This window comes from Typopeltis vanoorti, chromosome 6, assembly GCF_054136105.1.
Source record: "Typopeltis vanoorti isolate ZY-2024b chromosome 6, IOZ_Tvanoo_1.0, whole genome shotgun sequence".
NCBI classification, from domain to species: domain Eukaryota; kingdom Metazoa; phylum Arthropoda; class Arachnida; order Uropygi; family Thelyphonidae; genus Typopeltis; species Typopeltis vanoorti.
Window position 1 is genome coordinate 154599927 of NC_143554.1, and position 26257 is coordinate 154626183.

Sequence of the window (26257 nt, forward strand, 5' to 3'; positions counted from 1 at the left end):
TTGGAGAGGCATCAAGAGGCAGACCAAAAAAAGAACTTGGCTAAAGTCTTTGAAGGAATGTCCCAATTGTCGAGCTCAAGGGAGATGACAAAAAATGTGAAAGAATTTTTTATAGGGGAATCAACCGTTCATCTGGCGCACGAGAAAGAAATACGTGACGTGGTCTTTGAGGGAGTATATTAACAGAGCATAGCACACTTTAATCTTTTTCCATAATGCCTTATCAGCCATCTCTGCCTATTTTGTGACTCATATGCTATTGTAGATGCTCGAGGGCTATAACGTCTGTCCATTTCTGGCCTATATCGATGTCCCCTCTATAACCTACTCTTATCTCTTTCATATACCCTATTCCTCCTATGGAATTGAATTTTGAAGAAGGCTAGTCCAGAAGCCTTAAGGTAGCTGCGCTACGACTAGACTTTCCATCACCGGGCTAGTAAGCTGACATGGTCAAAATTAATCTACTTCTATGCTAATAGAGAAAGGTAATCGGAATGAATCAATGGTAAACGGCCCTGGAATGGAAAAGGTAAAACGAAAGTGAAAACGACAAAATATAATGCACATAGCAAACTGGAACATAACAGGAATAGCATATAAAGAAATAGAATTAGACCAAATATTAAATTGAAGAAATTTCCAAATAGCAGTAATCACTGAAACAAAAAAGAAATGAAAAGGAACCATGATAACTGAAAATTTTTAGTGTATATAGGGTGGTTCAAAATTCCAACTTTGAATAACCCCTCATGTGCAAACTTTGAGGGGGGGGGTAGAGAACATCAAAATCAACCATATTCACATAGGAAAGCATGACCGGAAACGCCACCGGAAGGTACTAACAGGGACAGAAAGATACAGAAATAACACAAGTCATTAAGTAGTGTAAAAAACTTTATTAGGCCTAACTGAACAGTTCAATAGTAGTTGGATACATAATATGGTTTCACATCAGGTGAGTGAAAAGAAGAACATGCTTAAAACGACGCATGCTCTTCGTACGACGTCAAAAGCTTGAATAAGGAAGCCCCAAATGCTCACCTGGAGCGCTGGCGAACAGCGCCACCTATCAATTTAGGGTGGAATTTTCGGCAATGCTATCCTATGTAAATATGGTTGATGTTAATGTTCTCTACCTCCCCTCAAAGTTTGTAAGTGTAATTTTGAACCACCCCTGTGACAGAGACCAAAGAGCACAAGCGGGTGTTATGATTTGGATTCATAATTCCCTTTTTAAATCAGTTAAAACATTATAAATTATGGAACAGAAGTTAGAATAATAATAGTTAGAGGTTATTTAACAATAATTGGTTTATATGCCCCAGAAGAAGAAAGACAACAGGTAATATTGATTTTTATAATCAGCTACAAAATATATATAATAAAATAAATAAAAATGATTACATAATTTTAGCAGTAGACTTAAATGCAAAAATTGGAAACACGAAAACTAATAATAATATTGGAATATATGAAGAGCATACTCCAAACAGGAATGGTAAAAAATTGATGGACTTTGTAGTTTATAATAACCTTAAAATAATGAATTTTTTCTATAAACGTAAAGACAATAATAAATATACTTGAACAGCAAGAGGATGGAAATCAATATTAGACTTTTTTTTTATCTTAAATGAAAAGAAATCGAAGTTCTCTTTAGATGTTCGAGCTCACAGAGGATATGAATAAGTAGTGACCAATTCCTCGTTAAAATAAAATTAAAATTCCACCCAAATGGCTACAAATAACAAGAATAGAAAGAAAATTTAAAACACTGGTTTTTAAAACTAGATTATTAAATAAAAGAAATATACAATGGCTATGTGAACAAAGAATTAACCAATATTTAGATAAAATAAAACGAAAAACGAAGAAATAGAATGGCTTAATATAAAAATGATACTAAATACAGAAGAAAATGAAAACTTAGGAAAAGCCAAAAAATCCAATAAAAAGAAAGAAAAAAAAACTGAAAACATGTAAAATCATGGAACAAATTTGTTTCTAATTTAGAACATGATTTATATAAAATAAGACCCACCAATGTATATTCGATTTTGAAAGATTTAAGTACAGCTGCTAAAGAAAGAGGAAAATTAAAAAGCAAATTGAAATTAGAAGAATTTCTATACAGAATTGTAGACAGATAAATATTTTAAAAAAAGATATTTCGCGCAAAGATTTAATGAAAATGATAAGGAAATAACTAAAGAGGAATTAGAAATCGGCCTGAAAGAAACAAGAAATGCAAAATCACCTTGAAAAGATAGGTTAGGTTCAGAATTATATAAATATGCAGGATTAAGGTTCAAAAAAGATTCCTATTATTTTAACATAAAATCTATTCGACAAGTAACCCACCGGTAGAATGTACAAAAACAGTTGTGATCCCTATCTTTAAAAAAGTTAGTAGAGATCATCGTAAAAATTATAGAGGTATATGTATTCTAAATTTCTGTTATATATTTGTCTATATGTCTATAATTTACATGTCTATATTTAAGCCAAACCTAGTACAAAAAGAAACCAGACTAAAAGTATACAATACTTTAGCCCTACCAGTCTTATTGTATGGAAGTGAAATTTGGACAATAAAACAAAGATTAATAACAGCAGAAATGAAGTTTGTGAGAAAAAACTGCAAAGTATACCCTATTTGATCATGAAAGAAATAAAGAAATTATGAAAGAATTAAACCAGGATTCAGTAATAGAAATAAAAAATATAAACATAAATGGATGGAACACGTTCAAAGAATGAAAACAGAAAGATTACCAAAACAAGCCTTAAAGTTTAAGTCATCAGCATCTTCATTATGACCAAAGGTGGGATTTAATTTTGAAAACCGCACACATGCATAATACCAGCTTCTAAATGGACCAAGTGAGAATATTGATTGTAGTTTAGTATAACTTTATGCACAGATTTCGCACTTAAACGATTTAAATTGTAGATGAAAGGTATTCTGTTAATCTTTAATATATTCGAAATGTATAAATGTAAATTATATTAAGTGCATTATATTAAGAAAGGTCTAATTTACTGGATGCATTTTATAAGTAGGAAATTATTATTTTTTTATCATTGCACTATTGGTATAGCAGATTATTTTTAAAAAATATCTTTTCACTGAATAGATTCTTGTTTGCTATCGTAAAATTTGTAAGCTTTCAAATTTAACTTCCAAAATACTTACATTAAATTTTTCTCTTTCAACTAGTTCATAGCAGAAGGAACATCTCTCAGTTGTCTTAGGACAACAGATGGCTATGTGATCATAGTAGTCTTTTCTGTTGACTTCACCTGAACAGAGTCGGCATTTCATTTTGAAGAATTCGCAGTTTTTGTGGTGTTCCTACAAAAAGAAATAAAACATATACGTATTATTATTATCATTAGTAGTAGTAGTAGTACATGGCGCATCTCAAAAGTCCAAGAACTCATTGAAGGAAGGCACTCTAGCAGTGCTTCCGAAACGCATGGATGTAAAGGCCTCTTTCGAAAAATTAAAATATTTCACGGTCCCCATCGAAAACAAAAATCGTAATGTAGACATATGTTATCATATTTATTGTTTTTATATTCAATGCAAAACATACACAGCAAGTATTTAAAAAATCAATGCAAATATTACATTTTTAGCACCTTGCATACACATTTGACATGGTGTTGGTCTTAAAATATTTAAATTTGCTTTCATTATTTCGCGGCTCCCTCAACAAAAGTAAAGGCCCCAAGGGGACCGCGGCCCACATTTTGGGAAGCACTGCTCTACACCGCATAATCCATTTCTCTGCCGAAACACTGCGGTTTCTACTGCTCACCAATTCTAACTGTTGTCTAGCGCCTCTTTGGATGTGGATTTAAAATCAGTGTTTATTGGAGCAAACACTAGTCCTGCTACTTGCTTACGAGATCGGAATAAATCCACGCAAAGAATTCTCTAGTCACGACGAGAATCGACCTCTGCAAGAACTCAGATCTCTACCAACAGAATGAACCTCATGTTGATATTACGGTACAGGTAGCAAAATTAATACCAAAACGATATATTACTTAAAGTAACAGAAAGATGGATCACATAATTTATCCGCAGATGCAGAAATTATTCACATTACAGTACCATCAAAAGATTACCAAAGCGCTCTCCTGTCGATAGAGTAAGGTTTAATCTTCGTGCTGCTAATTCAATAGAAAATGATTAATTCTACAAAACGTTTCCTCGATTCTTGACTAGTCTACAATTTATAAGTCTACAAAGACCAGTACGATCTTAAAAGCAACGATTTCTCGAATTCGGAAATAATTAAAAAGCAACTGGGCAGCCACAGTGGTGGCTGCCAAGCTGTCAATAAGAATTTTACTATCACGTTTATGTAATGGGCTTTGTACTTACGCCATATGAATATTACACGCTATAAGCTTCAGACTTTGCGTGAGTGCGTGGGCGCGCGTGTACGTGGGTGGGTGTGTGGGTGTGTGCCCAAGTATAATACCGACATTATTCTGCATTAAGAAAGGATAAAGTTATCTTTCGACTAGAAATAATTCCTAGCGTTCTAATAAGAAAAGTTATAAGAAGACAGAAAGATTTGATATTTCATTTATTAAAATCCTTTTGAACTTACACTAAGTGCGCTCTGCAACACGCTCTCCCCGCAAAAGGCACAATCCTCCTTTCTCTTTTCGCAGTTGGTGGGGTCACAATATTCGCTCTTGATCTTAATGTAATCACTGTCGTCCTCTTTATCCTACGACATAAAAAAGAAGTGATTTCGGTGCTCGTGTCTGTTTAAAGAAAATTGTAATTATCAGTTAAAAATCCATGTTCGAATGAAGAGACATTTATGGAAGAAAGATGATATCATTTGATAGTTTGGAAAGAAGGGATTCATGAGCTCTTCATTTTGAGAAATCATATTGCTTGTAAGAAACTACTTTAAGAACGAACAGTCATTCCAAGACTAAAAACAGAAAAAAAATGCAGTCCGAATGTTGAAGAAACACTGCATCGATTATTCCAAGGTGACCACGAATGGTGAGTGGCGATTTTTTTTTCAGGGGTAAATCTTCACACTGCAATTTTAAATGCACATCGTTTCATTTCTAGTCCCGTTATTGGATTCCAGAAATAGATTGAAAAAATCCCAAATTTACTGCTGTAATTCGCATTACGAATTGTCTAGTAGGAAGAAGGTAATCAATAAATATCTTGGTTCGTCTTACACCAAAATGTCCATGATAAACATATCATATCTACGTATCGTCCTATCACGTAAAGTATTCTTCTGTTTCTTCCATTCGCAAAGACATCTTAGGGTATACGAACAACCTTCTTAACTGTTTACAAGTTTTAAGACGTTTACCTGTGCAGAATATTCAATTTCTAAGAGATTAAAACCTCAAAAACTGCAGGTTGTGTTCACAAAAGAGAGGAAGATCACAGGGAATATCAACTTTTTTCTTTCTTTTATTCATTCATTCACACACTCTCTCTTTCCTACACACGCACAGAACGAATGGAAAAATAAAAGCCATGTAACGCGATATTTCTTTTATTTATTTATATTTTAGTTTTATTGATTTGCATTATTATTATTATTGTTGCATTACTAACATGTTTATTTGTCTATTTACTCGAAAAAATTATTTACTCGAACAAGTTAAAATGTCAAAAACATACTCAAGTGGGGAAAATAAAGAGAAAAATAAACTTTTAATCTCATTTAGAATTATATCGATGTACAGAAAATGATTTTTAAACTGTAGCAGGCTTAAAAGGATATTAATATGAAATTAAAAGTTAGAAAATTACCGGAATGCATTTTGTTATAAGCGGATTTCCACAGTCGAAACATTTTCCATCTACTTCAGAACATTCGATACTTAAATGAGCGTCGAGATCTTGACGCAAAACCCCATGATTGCAGAGCGGGCATAGAATTTCTGCTAGTTCACACTTTGATTTATGTACCTTGTAAAAAGAAAAGAAAGAAAGAAGTTGAATTTAATTATTCTTTTACAGTTAATTTTGATATTCATTCGAATCATTAACACAATATACGTAGTCTACGAAGAAGGTATTGATTCTAACAGACATCATTTCGGACATGCCGTTATGTAAGAAAACAAACGAATAGAAAAATAAAAGACATGACCAGTTATTCCTTTCATTTATTTAATTTTTTGTGGTTTTCTCAGTTTTCGTACTTTGAATTCTTATATACTGCTCAAAACAATTAGCGAATATTTTTGTTTTCTTGTAAATTATGAAGTTATTAAAACAATTTACAAATGTAACACATTTATTTTAAAATATTCCTAATATACAACAGTGTAGAACACGCAAATGCGTACAGAATGATGTTAAGACTTGTCTAAGCGTTTCTTAGCCGTATTAGCATGTGGGAGTATGAAAGCGTGGCTTCTTGTACTCATTTCCACAGTGCATAATTATCACTTCAATTGTAAACTTGTGTCACCTAACACCCATTATTTTGTTGAAAATAGCAGAGCAACATGATATCCCGGAATCCATGGCACAGGAACAACGCAATTGGATAAATGAGTATGGGGCTCGTGTACTTTTTAATGACGAGTCTAGGTTCAGTCTGCAATCAGATAACCGACGTATCTTGATATGGCGTGAAAGTGGAATAAGAAATAATCCACATTTTGTTCGTGAAAGACTACAACCTCAAGGTGGGAGCTTGATGGTATGGGCTAAAATAATATATGTGGCCATACTGATCTCTATTTTACCAGAAACAGTTCTTTAACAGCCCAAAAGTATAGCGATGAGATTTTGGAACCTATAGAACCTATACGGCAATGCTCGTCCATAGCGTGAAAATTTGGTACAAGATTGGTTTGAGGAAGAAGGTATTGAACGAACGGACTGGCCTGCCTGTTCACCAGATTGTAATCCAATCGAACATGCCTGGGATGCTTCAGGTAGGTACGTTTCTGCTCTACTGGTGCCACCACGATCGCTTCAAGAGCTAGTAATTGCTCTCACAGAAGATTGGGGAAATATCCCACAAGAAGTGTTTGATCATCTTATCCGGGCCATGCAATCAAGATGTACCGATGTTAATGAAGACCGTACGCCCTATTAAATTTAAAGAAAGCGTTTTCGGCTATTCTTGTTGTCATTCTTGTTAAAATTGTTTGACGCCGTATTGTATAATTTGTTAAATTTGTAATAAATATCGATTATTTAAACAATTCCTCATCAATTACACCCTATCCATAAATAAGAATATTTATGCATGTATAAAGTACCCAATAGTTATTATTATTTGCAGAAATTTATAATTATCCGACAGAAATTAAAATACCGCTATTTATTTTGAGCAGTGTATTTTATGTAAGTGAATGCATGCCTACGGTTCATAGCTTTCATAATGCGAGATTTTCGGAAGAAAGAAACTAGTAGGGTCCAGTCTAGTCACGAAGTCTAGTAAGTTCGCCAGTCTCTGGTGATGGAAGTGAGCACAGATTAGCAGCAACAATATTTTCTTTTGAAAAAACGTTGTGCTGATAATCTTACAAGTGAACAAAAGCAATAAAACATGTCTTAGTAGGACAAAGAAAACTACTTTCAAGATTAGAAACGATAAGAAGGTGTGTTTTGTTAAAGATGACGACCGTTTCATTTCTAGATCGTCACAAATTGCACTCGACTGTGACCATGGCAAACGTGGATCACTTTAGTTTAATGGCAACGATTTCCGAAAAGTTAGGCCTAAATGAATCTTGCCCGTGCTTGATGGAAAATTAAATTTAGTTATTTATATTATTGGTTTATATTGCTATTAGTTGTATTAACTCGTCTTTTCCTTTATATTTATACACACAACTATAATTTAACATGTTTTTTTTTTAATTGTATTTAGATTAAGACGTGTTTTCATTTCTTTCCTGTTTTTATTTTTTACTTCCTGCCATAAACTATTACTCTCTGATTTTTGAGTCAGTTATCACTGGAAATCTCATTATGGTTTGAGTTCCAACATTGATATTGAGAAGTAAGAGCACAAGTAATCACAGAATTCGTTACAATTGTTCACGTTCTGCATGTAATCACTTACACAAGTTGACAGTACTTTTGCGATAAAACAGAAGCTCTTTTACCTTCGAAGAGCATGTCAAAGAAAGCTACGTAAATGAGTCCATCTTAGGCGAAGAGATTAGTAGAGATTAGTGTAAAGATTAGCTGTGAAATATGCGCTTACTACAAATTAAAATAAAACCTGCGTTTTGAGTAGGTCAAAATACGTCACGCCTCACATCCAAACGAGTTCCCAAATGTCCTCTGGTACCTGATGAGCGGATGTAAGCGTAGTAGAAGATGTTGTAATCATCGCTCTTGCAAGGACTGGATTCCAATAGTTGTTGAATGTGATAGTTATTTCCACAATCATCGCTGAAATCCAGTGATAGCTGTTACAGTTTCAGGCTATGTATAACTGAACAGCTAGATACCAAGGGGCGAGGAGGGTGCACATCGGTCCGTATGCGGAATTAAATGTCGAATTTCATGTTCCAATATCGGATCCTATATCTTCAAGTTAATCCTGCCCACGAAATCGTTGATCCAAATTGAACATCTCTTCATTCTCATAGGTTGCTGGTCTGTGATAGTTTTTTATCTCATAATAATTTGTTCATTCCACAACATTCTTTCACTTTAGACGGAAGTTGCTGATAGGAAATTCTAGTTACAACATATTGTTTGTGTGGGTCAACGGTAAAGCACACCGGAAAATAATTATCTTCGACAGTAAAGTAGTTTTTCCTTAAGTTCTACTATACTGAAGCGAACGGTTCATTAGAGTTCTGTTGGATAAGGAAACAGTTTCAAAGTATTTCACCTAAAAACACTGAAATCTCAGGATATGACATGCTATCTAATTAAAAGTCATAAACTGTTTGTTTAACATTATGTGATCAGAGATATTTATTTTGACTTACCTGCATATATTTGTACAACATTTCTCTTTCACAAAAGGTACATTGACCCATTCTCCTCAAACACCTGGATGTCACATGAACATCATAATTCCTAAGGTTTATCCAAGTATCACAATACTCACACTGAATATTAACAATGTTGCATTTGGCTTCATGATCCTAAAATAAGATTGCTTATTTATAAATGAATCTGTCGATTTAGTATCCCCATCTCTAACTACACAATTTTGCGTTATTATAACAACATTAATCTACTAGGTCAACCCTGCAGACAACTGTGTTTTGTTTCATTTATTGCAAATCAACTAGAAATTGTAAACATATTTTTTATCAAATATTGGTTTGCTCTTGATCCACTTTCCTAATTAGAAATGATATTATGGAATAAGCATCTCACTCCCTAATATCAACAATATTTTACTGCTTCAATAATTCTATTGAAAACAGTTTTCTATAAAGTGATCTAACAGTTCTAATATATTCGTGAGTCCAACTACGAAAAGTTTTCAAACCAAAGGAAATCTTTAGTACTGTGTATTAGTTCGAAACATGGATTTCGTGGAGATCAACATGGAATTGTTCGAACACATAGGATTTTTTAAAAAAAAAAGGAATAAATATGAATTTCCCAACCTGCTTAAAGCCCCCTTAGAAGAATCTTGGCGGTCCCTAACCGGATGCAGATTATTTTATAGGGGTGGATCAGAATCCAGTTGATTCTGAAGAAAGTTTAAATTCCACGAATGAGCTACTGAGGCACAAAATTTTATGAAAATAAAAATTAAATTAATGAAAAATAAAATATACCAGAAGAAAAAAATTGGATTCTAATTGAATTCTAATTTTGAATTCAACTGTATGAATAATTGCTGAGTTAATTCAGTTCTATGTATTCTTTGGAACCGAAAGACTTGAATTTGAATTTCCCCTTTATAGGTGCTCTCTCACTGACTGAAAATGAATTGACCAGTTACATTAGCAGGCAGTGGGATTTTGGATATCGGAGATTTTTTTTCTCATCTTACAAAAGATAAAAACCCCAAAATGGCCTCAATTTGCCATAGCCGTGACTCCAAACAACAAAAAAAAGATGGAGTTGAAAATTAGTAAATTACTGTCTGCTTCAAGATATCTCACCGTCATTTTTGTTGATATAGAGACTTTTATACCATATAAAAATAGCAAGCATTGTTTTGTTATAGTGAGTCCATTGTAATGGGTAATATTTCATCATGGAATACACAAAATAACAGATATTGTTCTTGCTATATCCTTGCTGGAACAAGTAATAAACAAAATTCTTTTAATCGTATCGGGTTGTATTTATAAATACACAAAAATCATTAAAATTTATAAAAGTGAAAATCCTTGTTTGTGGTTTCATTCCATACAAAACACACTAAATCCGTAATCGATTTATTAGTTAGCAGTTTAGATTAAAAGGAGACATTTTAATAAAAAACCAAGTGTAATAAAAACCTGATATCTAAATCGGATATGTTCGCATTTACTTTGGGTAACTCCTGTTATACTCTTAAGTAATCCAAGCCAAGTATTTCGGAAAACTAAACTAAATCGAATAACTGCTCTAACAAGTTTGGCATAAAAATCAGTAACAAAAAAGATAAAATCTAAACAAACACCAAAATATAGAACCTCGACAGCTTCCATTTGAAAGGATTAGTATATAATAATAACGATAATAAATATAGGTCATTTATTTGAAAATCAAATGTAGCAAATTTAAGACATTACATTGGCTTGCATCACATAAAAGACCGAAACTCCGCTCAAAAGCTTTTATATTCGTCATTTATTAGTACATTTATTAGTTCTCACTAACCTGACAGTTGTTTCGAATAGTTAGTGCTCATTAGAGACCAGGTGGAAATCTAAGAGGGCAAAAATCTCTGTTCCATACCAGCACTCCAATGTCAGAGAAAAATATTCTTCATAAACTCTCGAGTAAAATTCGTAACTTTTATATACCATTAAAACGGATATTTAATATGAAGGTCGAATGATATAAACCATCTACCATGATACGCAGTGAACGATCAAAAAAAGAGCTGACTACCCGATTACAGAGGACAGCAATTAGAACGGATAAAGGCAGTTTGCTAAGAAGGCATCAAACACAATCAACAACCTTGAAAATATCAAGGAGGGAAATACCCACTCTTCTCTGAACTTATGGCACATGTTCAGTGGCTGGTGACGAAAGTCAAGAGAACTGCCCGGGATTTAGATTTTCCAAATCCATACTAGTAGGGAAAGTTATCAACAATCAAAATTCTTCCCATCACATGGAAGCAAGAATACTGTATATCCATCCCATTACAAAAAATGAAATAAAAGTCTACCGTCAGACTACCAACCAATTTCTATCACCACAAGATGAGAAAGTCTGAGTATAGAATACTGAAGAGACGATAAGGGGACGTTAACTGTGGAGCACAACGTTTAAGTACAATAGGAGTGATGCCTTCAGGGGTAGGAGACTGTAATATCCAGGTTATCTAATATTATTCTTATATCTTTTTTTGCCAAAGATCATAGGAAGGATACTGTGCTCATTTGTTGGCATGGAAGGAGGTGACTTTCCGTTGTCATCTAAGCAGTAGTTAGAGGAGTGGTGTTAATCGGTTACTTTTATCTTTGGGTTATAACTTAGTGTCATCAGGACGAGAAAGTGACGGAAGTGCAAGTGACCATAAGTTCACTCCATGTCCTTCGCAAGCGCCCAGAAGGTACAGCTTTTGTTTGGATTTGGCGAATTTCTTATATTGGCTTTCATGAAGTTGATTTGGACTTTCTGATGGCTGTTTTACATTTACTGCTGCTTCAGCATAGGCTGAGTATGAAGCTGGGGTTCTCCTTACGCGATACCTGCTATAAGCGATTTTTTTCCCTTCAACTGCTGTCATACATCAATTGGAATTGTTTGTTAGTTAATTTTTTGTGAGTTAAAGCTTGCACAAGATTGTGATCTGGGTTGCCGACAGGAAAGGTGATCTCTAAAGTGATCAAAGAGAAACTGGTTTAAAAAGATTAAGTGTTCTGGGCAAATGGAAAGGGTTATCAGGAATTCAGGTAAGTAGATGTACTATTTGCATTAAGCCATTGCTCATTATAAAAAGTTATGCATCACGTCAAGCTTGGTTGGTTGTGTGGAAAAGAGTATTGGAAAAGAGGAGTCAATTGGAGTTTTGGACGTTCAGGTTACTGAAGAAGATGACTTCACTATTTCGATAACTGGATTGCAGAAGGTCAGGCTTCATGGACAGGAAGATGAAGAGGTCAGAGTGATTTTCTGAATTTGGGAAGCGGTAAATACAGCAGTTGAATGGGGAAAACTTTGAGCCAGAAAATGTAAATGTGGCATTCTCTGACGGGCTTTGTCAGATCGCACGAAGAGATATTTGCCACCCTTATAGTGAAATGAATAACAAACTGTGTGATTTGGTCGGTGAAGGTACATTGGGTTGGTGTAGATGTAATTTAGGATTTTGTCAAGATCAAATAGTCTAGTCTATATATACATTTCGCTGAAACGAAATTATTGAACAAAAGTATAATGTACGATAAATTAAAATATATTCTATTAAAATAAATCCATTTTGTAACCAATGATGAAATTGCTTTTACAGAAAATCTTTAAGTACAACTAATGTAATATTATTAACAAAACGTATTTGGATTAAAGGAAAAAAAAACGGACACTTACTGCAATGTATTCCCTAGTACCCTTCTTTCCACATTTTAAACATCTTTTCTCTGTTTTGGGGCACTCATTATTTGTATGGTCATTCAGATTCTTGCGTAACATCTTAGAATCGCACAGATCGCAATTTATTTCTGCAAGGACACAGTGATCTTGATGATTCTTGAGAAGAAAAAAAAAAAGGTGATTTTCATTTCAAGGTTAGAAATATTATTTTCTTGATAATTTGATATCTATTCTCGCTACTTATAACGCATATTGTTAAGAACGAAATGAATTCTTGCATAATTGCAAGAATTCATATTAATATAATACCGTTAGAGTTTGCCACGTTTTGAGGCAAACTTAAAACCATTTTATTATTTTATGACAACAAAGGCCCGAACGCATTCATATCATTGTAGTCCAGTTCTCAAGACCACATCAATTAATTTTGGTATGTGACCTTTTGAATTTCAACCTTCTGCCCACTATAAATCCAAGATCCCTATCTTCTTAATTTTCTCCAGCATAATCCAACTAATATAATATTCTGTTGGATATCTCATGCCAAACTGCATGGTGTTACACTTATTAATATTGAAATGATAGCATTGTCGTTTTTCAACACTTCCGGCTTATTGAAATCATTTTGTAGGTACTGTATATTGGTAGCATCCTTGATTGCTCTACCTACGAACAAGATCATCATTTCCTGTTAGGTGTTTCGTGATATCATTATTTTATAAACTAAACAACAATGGACCAAAGAGTTATCCTCAGGCACACCTTAAATATGGCAGATTCATAACCCCATATGCCAATATCCGATACCTGTCTGTATGCTACTTGCTTATAAGTCCATACTTGATACTTCACTGCATGTCTTACAATGTATGTAAGGGCCTATTATGCAAATTGCTTACACGTGATCTTGCTTTAGTAAACCCATACTGTTCCTTGTAAATTAGCTTGCTTCTGAACTCATTTCTGTACGAGAGTGCTTACCAAGTGCTCGAAAATTTTCATAACCGTTCTAGAGGTAGACACCGATAGTTCAGGTTGTTAAATACACATCACTTTCTGCACCACCCTTGTACAACGGCACTAGCATGCATTATATCGATTCTAAGCTGAAACTCAAATTATACAAACACGTCAAAAGCTATTGCATTGAATATTATTTGTCCTGATATCATAACTATCCCTATTGCAGACTTCTTATCCAGTTTATGCTAAAACTGTTTAACCCCTCCTCATCCTCATACACATCTATCCCTTTATCCAATGCAGTGTTCCTTAATCCACAGTGCCCCATGTTTCGTCTCTCAGTTAATCAATCTTTGCGAATTGAGTAATCATTATTCAATAGTTATTAATTTTTTTTTTCATTTACAACATAACTATAAATTCTTTTCGATTGCATTTAGCCTTCAAATCCAAGTCCTCATAGGCAGACTGAGCTCTCCATACTCCTTTCATCCTAATTTTCAAGATATTCCTTGCACATCATATTCTTCTTATGGATCTCTTGCTTAATAAGGTTACACATCGATTTCACTCTCACCCTGTTTGTTGTTCAGATTATAGGGATACATTCATATTCATACATACATTCTTAAATGCATCCTTTAATCATATTTAAAAGCTTTCCATTCACTGCTGATATCTCTGCCATTCAGTAACTGATACAGTAGAACCGAATATGGTATTCTCTTTAGTATTATGTCACAATTTCCTAAGCATCTAATCTGTCCAACTGGAACAATCATATACTTAGCTACGTCCCAAGTAGGTACGACAAGATGATCTGCCCCTGGTGTCAAATAGACTCATCACTGATATCCTTTCTGCTGCTATGATCAAATCAAACATTCTTTGATCTTGAGTTCCTTCTTGTTTTTCAGCAGCTTATTAAATTCTCCCTTCATTCTGATCATGTGTCCTTCGTACTATCTGATCAGTATTCAGATAATTAGCGACTCATAATATTTACTCGTTTAATACTCATCAAAATAATTTCGCATGAATTTCATCCTCCCTAGCAGAACCGCAATTTTTGGCAACAACCCCACATACGTATATTCCGTGTTTTACTGAGAGACAGATTTGAACAATTTCAACAACCTTAATCCATAAAGTGTTCAGTAAAGCAACAAGCGCTTTGTCCCTGACCTTTAAATACAGAATTAATATGTTATTATTTGACTTTTTCGTACAATTACATCCGAAATCTTGGAAAGATTTCAGATATAATTTTATCTAAATTTTTTTGTTTCTTTATTTGAAAGCTTTCTTCTTTCTTTTTTCTTCTTTCGCCTTCCATGCTCACAAAAATGTCTGCACACAAAGCGTAGATCCACCACTTTACTAGATGCATAACCACGCCCTTTGACATTCGTGTCGCTATCATGTTTGCATACCTTGGCAGTACGTACACAAATTCTTATCGTTTCTCTCGTGATGATCTAATTTTCGAAACTCTGAGAATTATGTCTTACTCCAATAAATAATTTTACTAGGATTTTGATCCAAACACATTTACGTGCAGGGCATCCCTCTTGTAGAAAAGACTTGCATGTGAAATGTTAGTGGGCGTCTGAAATTGTGAGTTCGGTACCATCACATTTCGTTAAAAAACCAACAATTTTCACTTGCCAACTCTTCTTTCATATCATAAACCAAAAATTAATTTCAATACTCTAATTCAATCCGAATCATGTCAATCATTGAATCACATTGGATTTCTGATTTTGCTTGCTTGCATTGTAGATATTTCTACATCATTAAAACAATAATCGGTTTGTTGAGTTCTTCAAATTCAACTCACCAAACTAAAATGAGGTTTCTCTATTTCATGAAGAAGATAGTTAATTGAAAATTGTAAAACCAAACCTTAAAATATAAGAAAGTTTATACATATTTTCCTTAGAACAATTCGGATATTTGTCTTTTAAACTACTTACATTCATTTCACCTCTCTCAAACGATTCTTGACAAAAGGAACATGGAAACATTGTTTTAGGACAGCTGTCAGCCAGATGAGTGTCGTAATCATTTCTGTGGACATTCGCAGAACACTTTTCGCATTTAACGTGGATAATTTCGCATTCATTTTGATGCTCCTATAAAACAAACGAAATATTTTTATAATATGTGTATGACGTTTTAATTCATGATTAAACATCATACAACGTACAACATACACCATCATGATTCACCAAGCAATTTGTCCACTCGATTATAATGAAAGAAATCCAATAGCACATTTTGTCTTGTGAATTTTTTCTTGGTGTCTCGTAGAAATTGACCAAGTGGTATTCATTTTACAGCAGAGGTTAAATCAATTATTTGGTAGTCTTTCCTGCAATCGAATGTTTTTCTTGTTGCTTTTTTGACATCTTGTGAAATGCTTTGAAGCAATTTCCTTTTTAAACAAATTTCTTATTCCCCAGTTTGTATCACTTGCAGGAGACCCAGTGCACCTCCTTCTCCTTCTTCTCATTGACAGCGACCCCAAGGTAATCAAGAACTCATCTAGAGAGCTCATACACCACCCGCACCAGTGGTCCTACATTCTCTTACACTTATTCACACCATGCGTATCGTAACACCCGAACTGTTCTACTCCCTCACTGGTTGCTATGAGAGAGATAATTCTAGCTCCCACTCCTTTCTTAAACAACCATGTGCTATTAGTAAATTACTAAACGCAGGACCTACCTTTTACAAAGCCATGCTTTTCACCATTACATATCCCACTATCCACCCATTCCTGAATTTTACCTTTAACTAATCTTCCCAGTACCTTAACCACCTCCTAAGATAAAAATTGGTTTGTATTCCTTAATTAAAGATAATAATTTGGTCTACAGAGAGGAAAAGATAGCCATTACATTAAAGAGGAATTTTATGTAACTGTCTTAGCCACTTTCCACTCCCTAAGAACATTAGGGAGTGGAAAGTGGGTAAGATTGTTTCGATTAAACGGCTTAGTGAGAATAACTGCCAGTAATCTTATGCATTCACACAGGCCGTAGATGATGGTTTCAGGAGTAGATGTGTGAGTGTGCAAGAAAGAATTAAGACAGTCAAAGATGTTGGGATGACGTTTACGTCTGACGGAGAGGAGTAATATCATTAATGATAGACAGGAATGGACATGGGAGATTGTAGAAGAGTCATCCGAGAAATGGGGCTAGTGAGACTTGTTATAGAAACAGAAACGAGCTAATGTATACTAATAAAAAGTGTTAGCATAAGTGAAACACGGTTGAATGAGAATCATATTATGCCAGGAATAGAGATGGAGGGATATGTAATCTTTCATGAAAACAGACAAAGCAAAAAGGGAGGAAGAGTGTTGTTGATGATGGCAGAGGAATTGTGGCCATCTAGGGTGAAGATGCAAGGAACAAATACTCCCAATGGTTTTGAATCAATATGGTGTGAAGTGGAAGTGGACAGGATGAAATGAATCGTACGGTGTTCCTACCTGATAATATGGAAGGCAGTAAGAAGGAAATGTTTAGACAAATTGGTCTACCTAACAAGGTAGACCAATTTGTCTAGGTGATCACTATTTCCCATAGTGATCACCCTTTTAAAGGGAGATCACTATGGGAAATTTCAATTATGTTGATATAAACTGGAATGAAGAGAGAGAGAGAGAGAGAGAGAGAGAGTATCAGAAACCAAAGAGAATAAATTTCTTTAGTTTTTAAGGGATAACTACTTTAAGCAGTATTTAACATAGTACTTAATTTAACAGTTTTGGATTTGATTATCCCATCACAGAAGATGTCATTGTAAATGGAGTGTCACGTCTTCCTTCAGTTGACGAAAGTGACCATGAAGTGATCACTTGGATGGTGGTGGTGACGGGGGAACTATTAGGCAGGTGAGGAAACCGTGAAATGAGGAATTGCATGTGAAGGAAATCAATGCCACTTGGTCTCCACTCCGGAAGTATCTGGCAGAAGCAGTGACTGAGTGTATTCCAAAGGTCAGGATATTGAATAAAGTAAGTAAGTGTAAAATGGATGAGTGAAGAGTTGCTGTGAAATGTGTGCAATCTGGAAGAAAAAGATATTGTGGAGGAGCAGGGGCGGATCGTCCACAGTCACTGCGGAACTACAGCACCCCAATTTTTACTCGATATATAAATATATTTATTAATTTGTCTATATTTGCTTGTAATGTTTAATTTTATCATCAACAATCCTATACAATTCTCTTATTTTGTATAAAATATAATACAAATACACCTTGTAGCCAGGGCCGTATTCATGGGTGTGCGAAGTGTGCGGTGGCACAGGGCACCAAAATCATCGCAGATATTTTTTATGTTATACAAAAAAATATGTATGTGGAGAAATTACCCAGCTCTATGGAAGCATTTGGCATCGAACGATAAATATAAGGGCATTTTAAACCGACTTCTCAAATTGGAATTTTTAAAAGATCTAGCATTATTGATTGATATCCTGCAGGAATTATCATATCTGTCAGAAGCTCTACAAAGTCACAATATAAGTATTATAAGGGCTAAGTTAGAGGTTTTTTTTTATTTTTTTTTTATTTTGCTCGACTATGCCAGTCCTTTGCCTAAATTTCCATAACTCACCACTGGATATGACTAAACATACACACGTAACCACAGTAATAAGATTGGAGACTTGGGAGAGCTTAATCTGATACTTTAAAGATATCTCCGGTTTTTATTCTACGAATCATTGAATCCCCTATTATTATTTTCTTAACCTAACCCATCACCTTAACCTTTTTCTGTCTATCCCGCTCTACCAATTTCATCCTTAGCATTCTCTTATCCAACACCCCCAACCTCACTCTGTGCCGTCTGCGGTGAACTCCAGAGCGCCCTAAATCTCCCTAAAATCTCATTACAGCACGTCGGTACTTCACTCATCACAGAATCGTTCACATTTACATGCACATTCTGGCTTATATTTTCACATATCATTTCTTAAATTAGTTTACATTTCCCACATATATACAAACCCTTCTTAACTTCATGCCACGTGTTTCTCTGAAAACATGAAGCATACGTTAAATAAACATAGCATTTAACGTTGTTTCTAATATCCTTGAGTAGTGGTGGCCGAGAAAAAAGAAATGCACTAACAGTTACTCCATTTGTCAAAAATTCTTTATATTCGCTACGGTCCTTTGCATTGCTAGACGTTGAGTCTGTAATTCCTTGTACACAATCAGTCTTACCAACATCTAAAATTGCATCCTTAGACCTGGAGGTCATCTTCTTTTTACCATCAAGGTTTCTCTTGTTGTTTACCTTCGGTCTCTTCCTAATAGAACCACACTTGTTCGCTTGCAAGTTTCCCTCGCAAGGCAAATCCTCGAAAGGTGTAATTCCTCGCGGCAGATCTATCAAAGGAATCGATACTAGAATTCGTGGCTGGGCCTGTAATGAAAACGTTTCACCTGCATCCACAAAACAAGAGCCATTGACTTTATCTGTTGACAAAGCACGAATAGCTTCTTCTAACTCCGAAGATATTATCTGTTGTTCCGCACCAAACACAGATTCCTCCAACAGAGTAGCAGGCGAAAAAGTATCATCTTCTTCAACATGTGATGATTCCATTTCATCCATTAGCGATGAGATTTGATCCTCCTTACGGTCATGGCAATTAATGCCTATGAGTTCTGTAAGGCTGTTCACCTTAAGCATTTGGACAATTTTTAAACATTCAGGCAAATGTTCATGAGATATACTAACTTCGCTACTATACTGTACATAAAATCCACAACCAATTTTAAATCCGCATATCCAATATCTTTTATAATTACAATAGGATGCCTACATGGATTTTCTACAAACAAAATTTGAAACAGGGGACTACATGCTGCAAGTACTATTTTTGAGCTTTTAAACTTAATCCTCCGCATGATAAAGTCACTTCAACAAGCGATTCACTAGAAAGCAAGCCCTTAAAAACATCGGACATTTTGGCTTGATGATCACTCCAGTTTAAAAGCAACATTGCTGAAAATCCATTCTCATACTTTCAGAAATAATGTTCGATGAGAGATAAAGGCAATACCTAACAACAACTACCACCACTTACACATCCACAAACCACTACAACCAAAATACAATTCATAAATATCCACATAAAATTATGTTCATGTACAAACAAAAACGTCTACACATAAATTACATCAGAAACTTTAAGAAGCATCCAATTAGATACCTAACACAAATCAACACATATTTATAAAATATCACTGGAGTACTTTTAATATAATCGAACAAGCTTATCCGATAAATATTGCTTCAGTAATTTTTGACATACCAATAATAAATCAAATTATTGGTATGTCAAATTATAAAAACAATCAATGTAGATTAATTCAACATATACCTTATCGAATTTTTAGGCTTAGCAAGCCACTCATTCCGATTGCCAAAACCAATTGAAAATTTCACCGAAAGAATATTCACATCACAGCATAACGATTATCACATTGATCATTAACAGCTCATGAGTGCTGCACTTAAAATTCAAAGCCTTACGAATTCCTTTTATTTGCACGAAAGTTTGTAATCCGAGAAATAACTTGCGACGATTGCCGCAGCTATGACACCAACTGACTCATTCGTAATGATTACTCTTTAAGTTCCCATCAGAGATTTTGCTACGGCATGTAATTATCCCAGCAAATGAACTGTCATTGCTCTTGCAACACATACCGTATATTTCATTCTGTTCGCTTCCACTTCACACCAGGTAGCCTCAAATTCGCTGTTACATGATGCATTGTTAATATTGTAACTTTTATGCATTAACACCCATCTGGACTGAAATCTTATATCATTAGCAGTATCTCTCCCTCTTGTTTCCTTCCAAAATTACTGTATCCTTTACACTCGATTCCACTGATTTCATTGGACTTTGCGAGGCAACTATTACGAGTGCCACACCATTTTCTTCTACGCAACCTGGGTATTCGTTATCAGAGTCTTCCTTCTGAAGTCAGTACTATCAAATCTGGGTAATAAGTTAACGGTTTTCACTCTTGCATCGCATCATAACAATAAATCACCTTCCTGTATCACATAATTCTGTTTGAACGATAATATTTAATTCCTGGTTTTGCTTACTCTATCGGTGTTTCTACCAGTAGAGCTGAAACTCAACCAGTGTGAGTTGTTCAAATCCAACTCACTGTATGAGGATGTTGTATTTAATCAAAGAAACGGTTAAATGAAAACCTAAAAAATAAAAGAAAATAAAAATAAGGTAAAAATAAGGTAAGGTTCTTACATACAACTCCTCACAGTAATGTGAGGGTCTTTCGTTTCCAGTACTTACATTCATTTCGCATCACCGAAACAATTTCTGGCAAATGGAACACCGCACAAATGCTTTAGGACACTCATCAGTCATATGACTGTAATAATCTTTTTCGTAAATTTTCTCAGAACAAATTTTGCAACTAATTGTCTTAAAATTGCAATCGTTTTAATGCTCCTGCAAAATAAATAAAACAATAAATTATTTCCGTAATATGCGTGTGATGTTCATTTGTGGTTCATATTTATCATAACAAAGATCTGGCAAACAACGTAACAAGGTGAGGGAAGCACAGCCGATAAGGAATTGTTGGTTCTGCTTACCTCATTTTAGCAACAACACTCCCTTACTCTTCTTAACACACACACACACACATACACACACACTGTAGTACTGACTCTTGAAAATCACTGGAATCATTGGAAATACAATACTTTTGAGCAGTTTAAAAGAGAGCACCTTTAGAAATAAGAAATTGTTTCGGAGATGCGAAATGAGTACTGGAAACGAAAGACCCTCACATTACTGTGAGGAGTTGTATGAAAGAACCTTTTTACCTTATTTTTCTTTTCTTTTATTTGTTACGTTTTCATTTAACCGTTTCTTTGATTAAATACAACATCCTCATATAAATATCGTAGAATAGGGATGTTAAAATTAAGGAATACAAAGAAAACAACCTCTGAGTATATTAAAAACAACACAAGAATATAAAAAATAATAATTGATAAAAATATAGCTAAACTAACTACTAAAATATAAGAATAAGATAAAACCAGAAATGACCTTTTCTTGAAAGATAGAGAAAGCTGAATACATAATAAACCTATAAATGCGTACAATTCAAAAGTAATGTTAATAATTAGCATTGCTTTTAAAATGAACACACATTTTAGTATGATTGTAATCATATACACAGTTATCATCGCTAACAACGTTTGAAGAAGAATTGAAAATTGAATCTTTAGTTACAAATATACATTTATTCTTACCTGTCTAATGAACAGCCTAAATTAAAAAAAAAAAATATGGAAAATGTTTAATTAGTTATAAAGGCGCTATCTCTCTCTCTCTCTCTCTCTCTCTCTCTCTCTCTCTCTCCCATATCACTATTTTGCTTTAAATTCATGTGGAATCTAAGCTAGATAGAACATATAGTCTGTGGATAGTTTGCACTCGGGAAATTTCTACTTTAGCATAATATTTTGTATCGTTTGTTTGAATTCTTTGTGCAGCGTTTGAAAAAGCAGCCGCATTTCATTTTGCCAATGGCTTATTGGTGTGTCCTCCACAATTTAAGGACTACATTTTACAAAGCACACTACAGGATTCTGTGATATGCAGTGCATTTGTCATAACTCCGCCTGAAGTTGATGACTGAGTAGTGATCACTCCAGCCAATCTCAAGCCTGGATAAAGGAAGAGGGTTGAGCATTGGGCCAGCAACTCAATCACCTAAAAATATCTTTATGCTACGAAACCACAAATGAAGCCTCGGAATAGTACTCAATGGCAACACACCTGGAATGAAAAAAGGATATGAGTGGATTACGAAATAGGCAGAAAAATAAGAATAAAATAAGAAGAGATATCAAACTGGCAACATGGAATGTAAGGACAACGAAACAAATAGCAAAGATGAATGAAGTTGCTAATGAAATGCTGAAATGTAAAATAGAACACTACAAGAAATATGATGGCAAGGACAGAGGAGAATCGATAAATAACATTGTTTATAGTGCTCCCATTGAACGACCTGGTCAGTTGTGTATACTGGCTTCATATTAAGCAAAGACATTTGGAAAAGTATGACCAGCGGTGAACTATAAGAGCCTTTTGTTAAATTTTTCTAAAATTTGCGAGCCCCTTGTTCTTGTTTACTAATCTTGTAGAACTAGAAAATACCACCATGGAATGTATACATACTACTATAATTGCTACTTTAAATTCATATGGATTTTCTGATAACTATTTAAAAAATCATTTCATTGTATTTTGTTCTTATGGAGCTAGTTAGGAAACAAATCAGGTGTTGCAATCAAACTTCTACAAAAATTTCCCAACCTTGTGATTTGGCATTGCGTAGCTCATCGTTTACACTTAGCATTAGACCATTCGATAAAAAACATTAAAGAAATAAAGCATTTTGAAATATTTATGGATATATTATATGCTTTTTATCATCAATCAACAAAAAATCAAGGAGAATTAAATACGATTGCAAAAGACCTTGGAATCAAAATTTTAAAGATCGGCCGTATGTTTCGACCACGATGGGCAGCTTGCAGTTTACGAATGGCTCTTGCTGTGTGGAGAAATTACTCAACTTTTTGCAAGCATTTTGCATCGAACGATAAATATAAGGGCTTTTTAAAGCGACTTCTCGATTTGGAATTTTTAAAAGGTCTAGCATTAATGATTGATATCCTACAGGAATTATCATATCTGTCAGAAGCTCTACAAAATCGCAATATAAGTATTATAAGGGCTAAGTGGCCTTTTTTTTTTTTTGCAGGACTATGCAAGCCCTTTTCCTAAATTTCCATAACTCACCACTGGATATGACTAAACATAGACTCGTAACCACAGCAATAGAATTAGAGACTTGGGAGACCTTAATCTTATATTTTAAAGATATCTCCGGTTTTTATTTTACGAATCATTGAATCCCCTATTATTATTTTCTTAACCTAACCCATCACTTTAACCTTTTTTTGTCTATCCAGATCTACCAATTTCATCCTTTGCATTCTCTTATCCAACACCCCCAACCTCACTCTGTGCCGTCTGCGGTGAACTCCAGAGCGCCCTAAATCTCCCTAAAATCTCATTACAGCACTTCGGTACTTCACTGATCACAGAATAATTCCCATTTACATGCACATTCTGGCTTATGTTTTCACTTATAATTTCTTACATACCACATGTTTCTCTGAAAACATGAGGCATACATTGAACAAACATAGCATTTAACATTGTTTCTAATATCCTTGAGCACTGTTGGCGGAGAAAAAAGAGATGCACTAACAGTTACTCCATTTGTCAAATTTTCTTTATATTCGCTACAGTCCTTTGCATTGCTAGACGTTGACTCTTTAATTCCTTGTGCACAATCAGTCTTACCAACATCTAAAATTTCATCCTTAGACCTGTAGGTCATGTTCTTTTTACCATCAAGGTTTTTCTTTTTGTTTACCTTCGGTCTCTTCCTAATAGAACCACACTTGTTCTTCTTCAACACGTGATGATTCCTTTTTGTATATTAGCATTGAGATCTGATCCTCCTTAGGTCTTGGCAATTAATGCCTATGAGTTCTGTAAGGCTGTTCACCTTAAGCATTTGGGCAATTTTCAAAAGTTTAGGCAAACGTTCATGAGATATAGTAACTTCGCCATTATAATGTTCATAAAATCCACAACCAATTTTAAATCTCATATCCAATATCTTTCATAATTACAATAGGATGCTTACATGGATTTTCCACAAACAAAGTTTGAAACAGGGAACTACATGCTTCAAGTACTATTTTGTGAGCTTTTAAATTTAATCCTTCAAATGATAAAGTCACTTCAACAAGCGATTCACTAGAAAGCAAGCCCTTAAAAACATCGGACATTTTGGCTTGATGATCAATCGACTTTAAAAGCAACATTGATGAAAATCTATTCTCATACTTTCAGAAATAATGTTCAATGAGAGATAAAGGCAATACCTAACAACAACTACCACCACTTACACATCCACAAACCACTACAACAATATGCAATTCATAAATATACACATACAATTATGTTCATGTACATACAAAAATGTCTACACGTGAATTACATCAGAAACTTTAAGAAGCATCCAATTAGATATCTAACACAATATCAACACATATTTATAAAATATCACTGAAGTACTTTTAGGATAATTGGAAAAGCATATCCGATAAATATTTCTTCAGTAATTTTGGCATACCGATTAAAAATCAATGTAGATCAGTTCAACATATACCTTATCGAAATTACTTTTAGGTTTAGCAAGCCCCTCATTCCGATTCCCAAAACCGATTAAAAATTTCACCGAAAGAGTATTCACATCACAGCATAACGATTACAACATTGATCTTAAACAGGTCATGAGATCTGCACTTAAAATTCAAAGCCTTACGAATTCCATTTATTTGCACGAAAATTTTTAATCCGAGAAATAACTTGCGACGATTGCCGCAGCCATCACACCAACTGTCTCATCCGCAATGATTACTCTTTGAGTTCCCATCAGAGATTTTGGCACGTAATTATCCCAGCAAATGAACCGTCATGTCTCTTGCAACATCTACCGTATGTTTCATTCTGTTCGCCTCCACTTCACACCAGGTAGCTTCAAACTCTCTGTTAAATGATACATTATTAATATTATACCTTTTATGCATTACCACCCAACTGGATTGAAATCTTATGTAATTAGCAATATCCCTCCTTCTTGTCTCCTTCCAAAATTACTGTATCCTTTACACTCGAATCCACTGATTTCATTGGACTCTGCGAGGCAACTATTACGAGAGCCACACCATTTTCTTCTACGCAACCTGGGTATTCGCTATCAGAGCTTTCCTTCTGAAGTCAGTACTATCAAATCTGGGTAATAGGTTAACAGTTTTCACTCTTCCATCGCATCAAAACAATAAATCTCCTTCCTGTATCACATAATTCTGTTTGAACGATAATATTTAATTCCTAGTTTTGCTTACTCTGTCGGTGTTTCTACCAGTAGAGCTGAAACTCAACCAGTGTGAGTTGTTCAAATCCAACTCACTGTATGAGTGTTGTATTTAATCAAAGAGACGGTTAAATGAAAACCTAAAAAATGAAATAAAATAAAAATAAAATAAAAAGGTTCTTACATACAACTACTCACATTAATGTGAGGGTCTTTCGTTTCTAATACTTACATTCATTTCGCATCTCTGAAACAATTTCTGGCAAATGGAACACCGCACAATTGCCTTCGGACACTTATTAGTCACATGACTGTAATAATCTTTTTCGTAAATTTTCTCAGAACAAATTTTGCAACTAATTGTCTTAAACTTGCATTCGGTTTGATGTTCCTGCAAAATAAATAAAAGAATAAATTATTTCCGTAATATGGGTGTGATGTTTCCATTTGTGGTTCATATTTATCATAACAAAGATCTGGCAAACAACGTAATAAGGTGAGGGAAGCACAGCCGATAAGGAATTGTCG

General features: G+C 34.4%; 1 protein-coding gene across 1 annotated transcript in view; it reads right to left on the reverse strand.

Annotated features, from left to right (window-relative positions):
* LOC150106118 (uncharacterized) overlaps nucleotides 1–26257 on the reverse strand; it is a 63141-nt gene that overhangs the window by 19339 nt on the left and 17545 nt on the right. Inside the window, exons 8-13 of the mRNA XM_090393864.1 lie at nucleotides 25962–26120; nucleotides 15649–15807; nucleotides 12707–12865; nucleotides 5819–5977; nucleotides 4632–4754; nucleotides 3200–3358 (exon numbers count right to left, since the gene is read on the reverse strand). Of these exons, the coding sequence (XP_090249990.1) occupies nucleotides 3200–3358; nucleotides 4632–4754; nucleotides 5819–5977; nucleotides 12707–12865; nucleotides 15649–15807; nucleotides 25962–26120 (918 nt within the window). The remainder of the gene's footprint in view (nucleotides 1–3199; nucleotides 3359–4631; nucleotides 4755–5818; nucleotides 5978–12706; nucleotides 12866–15648; nucleotides 15808–25961; nucleotides 26121–26257) is intronic.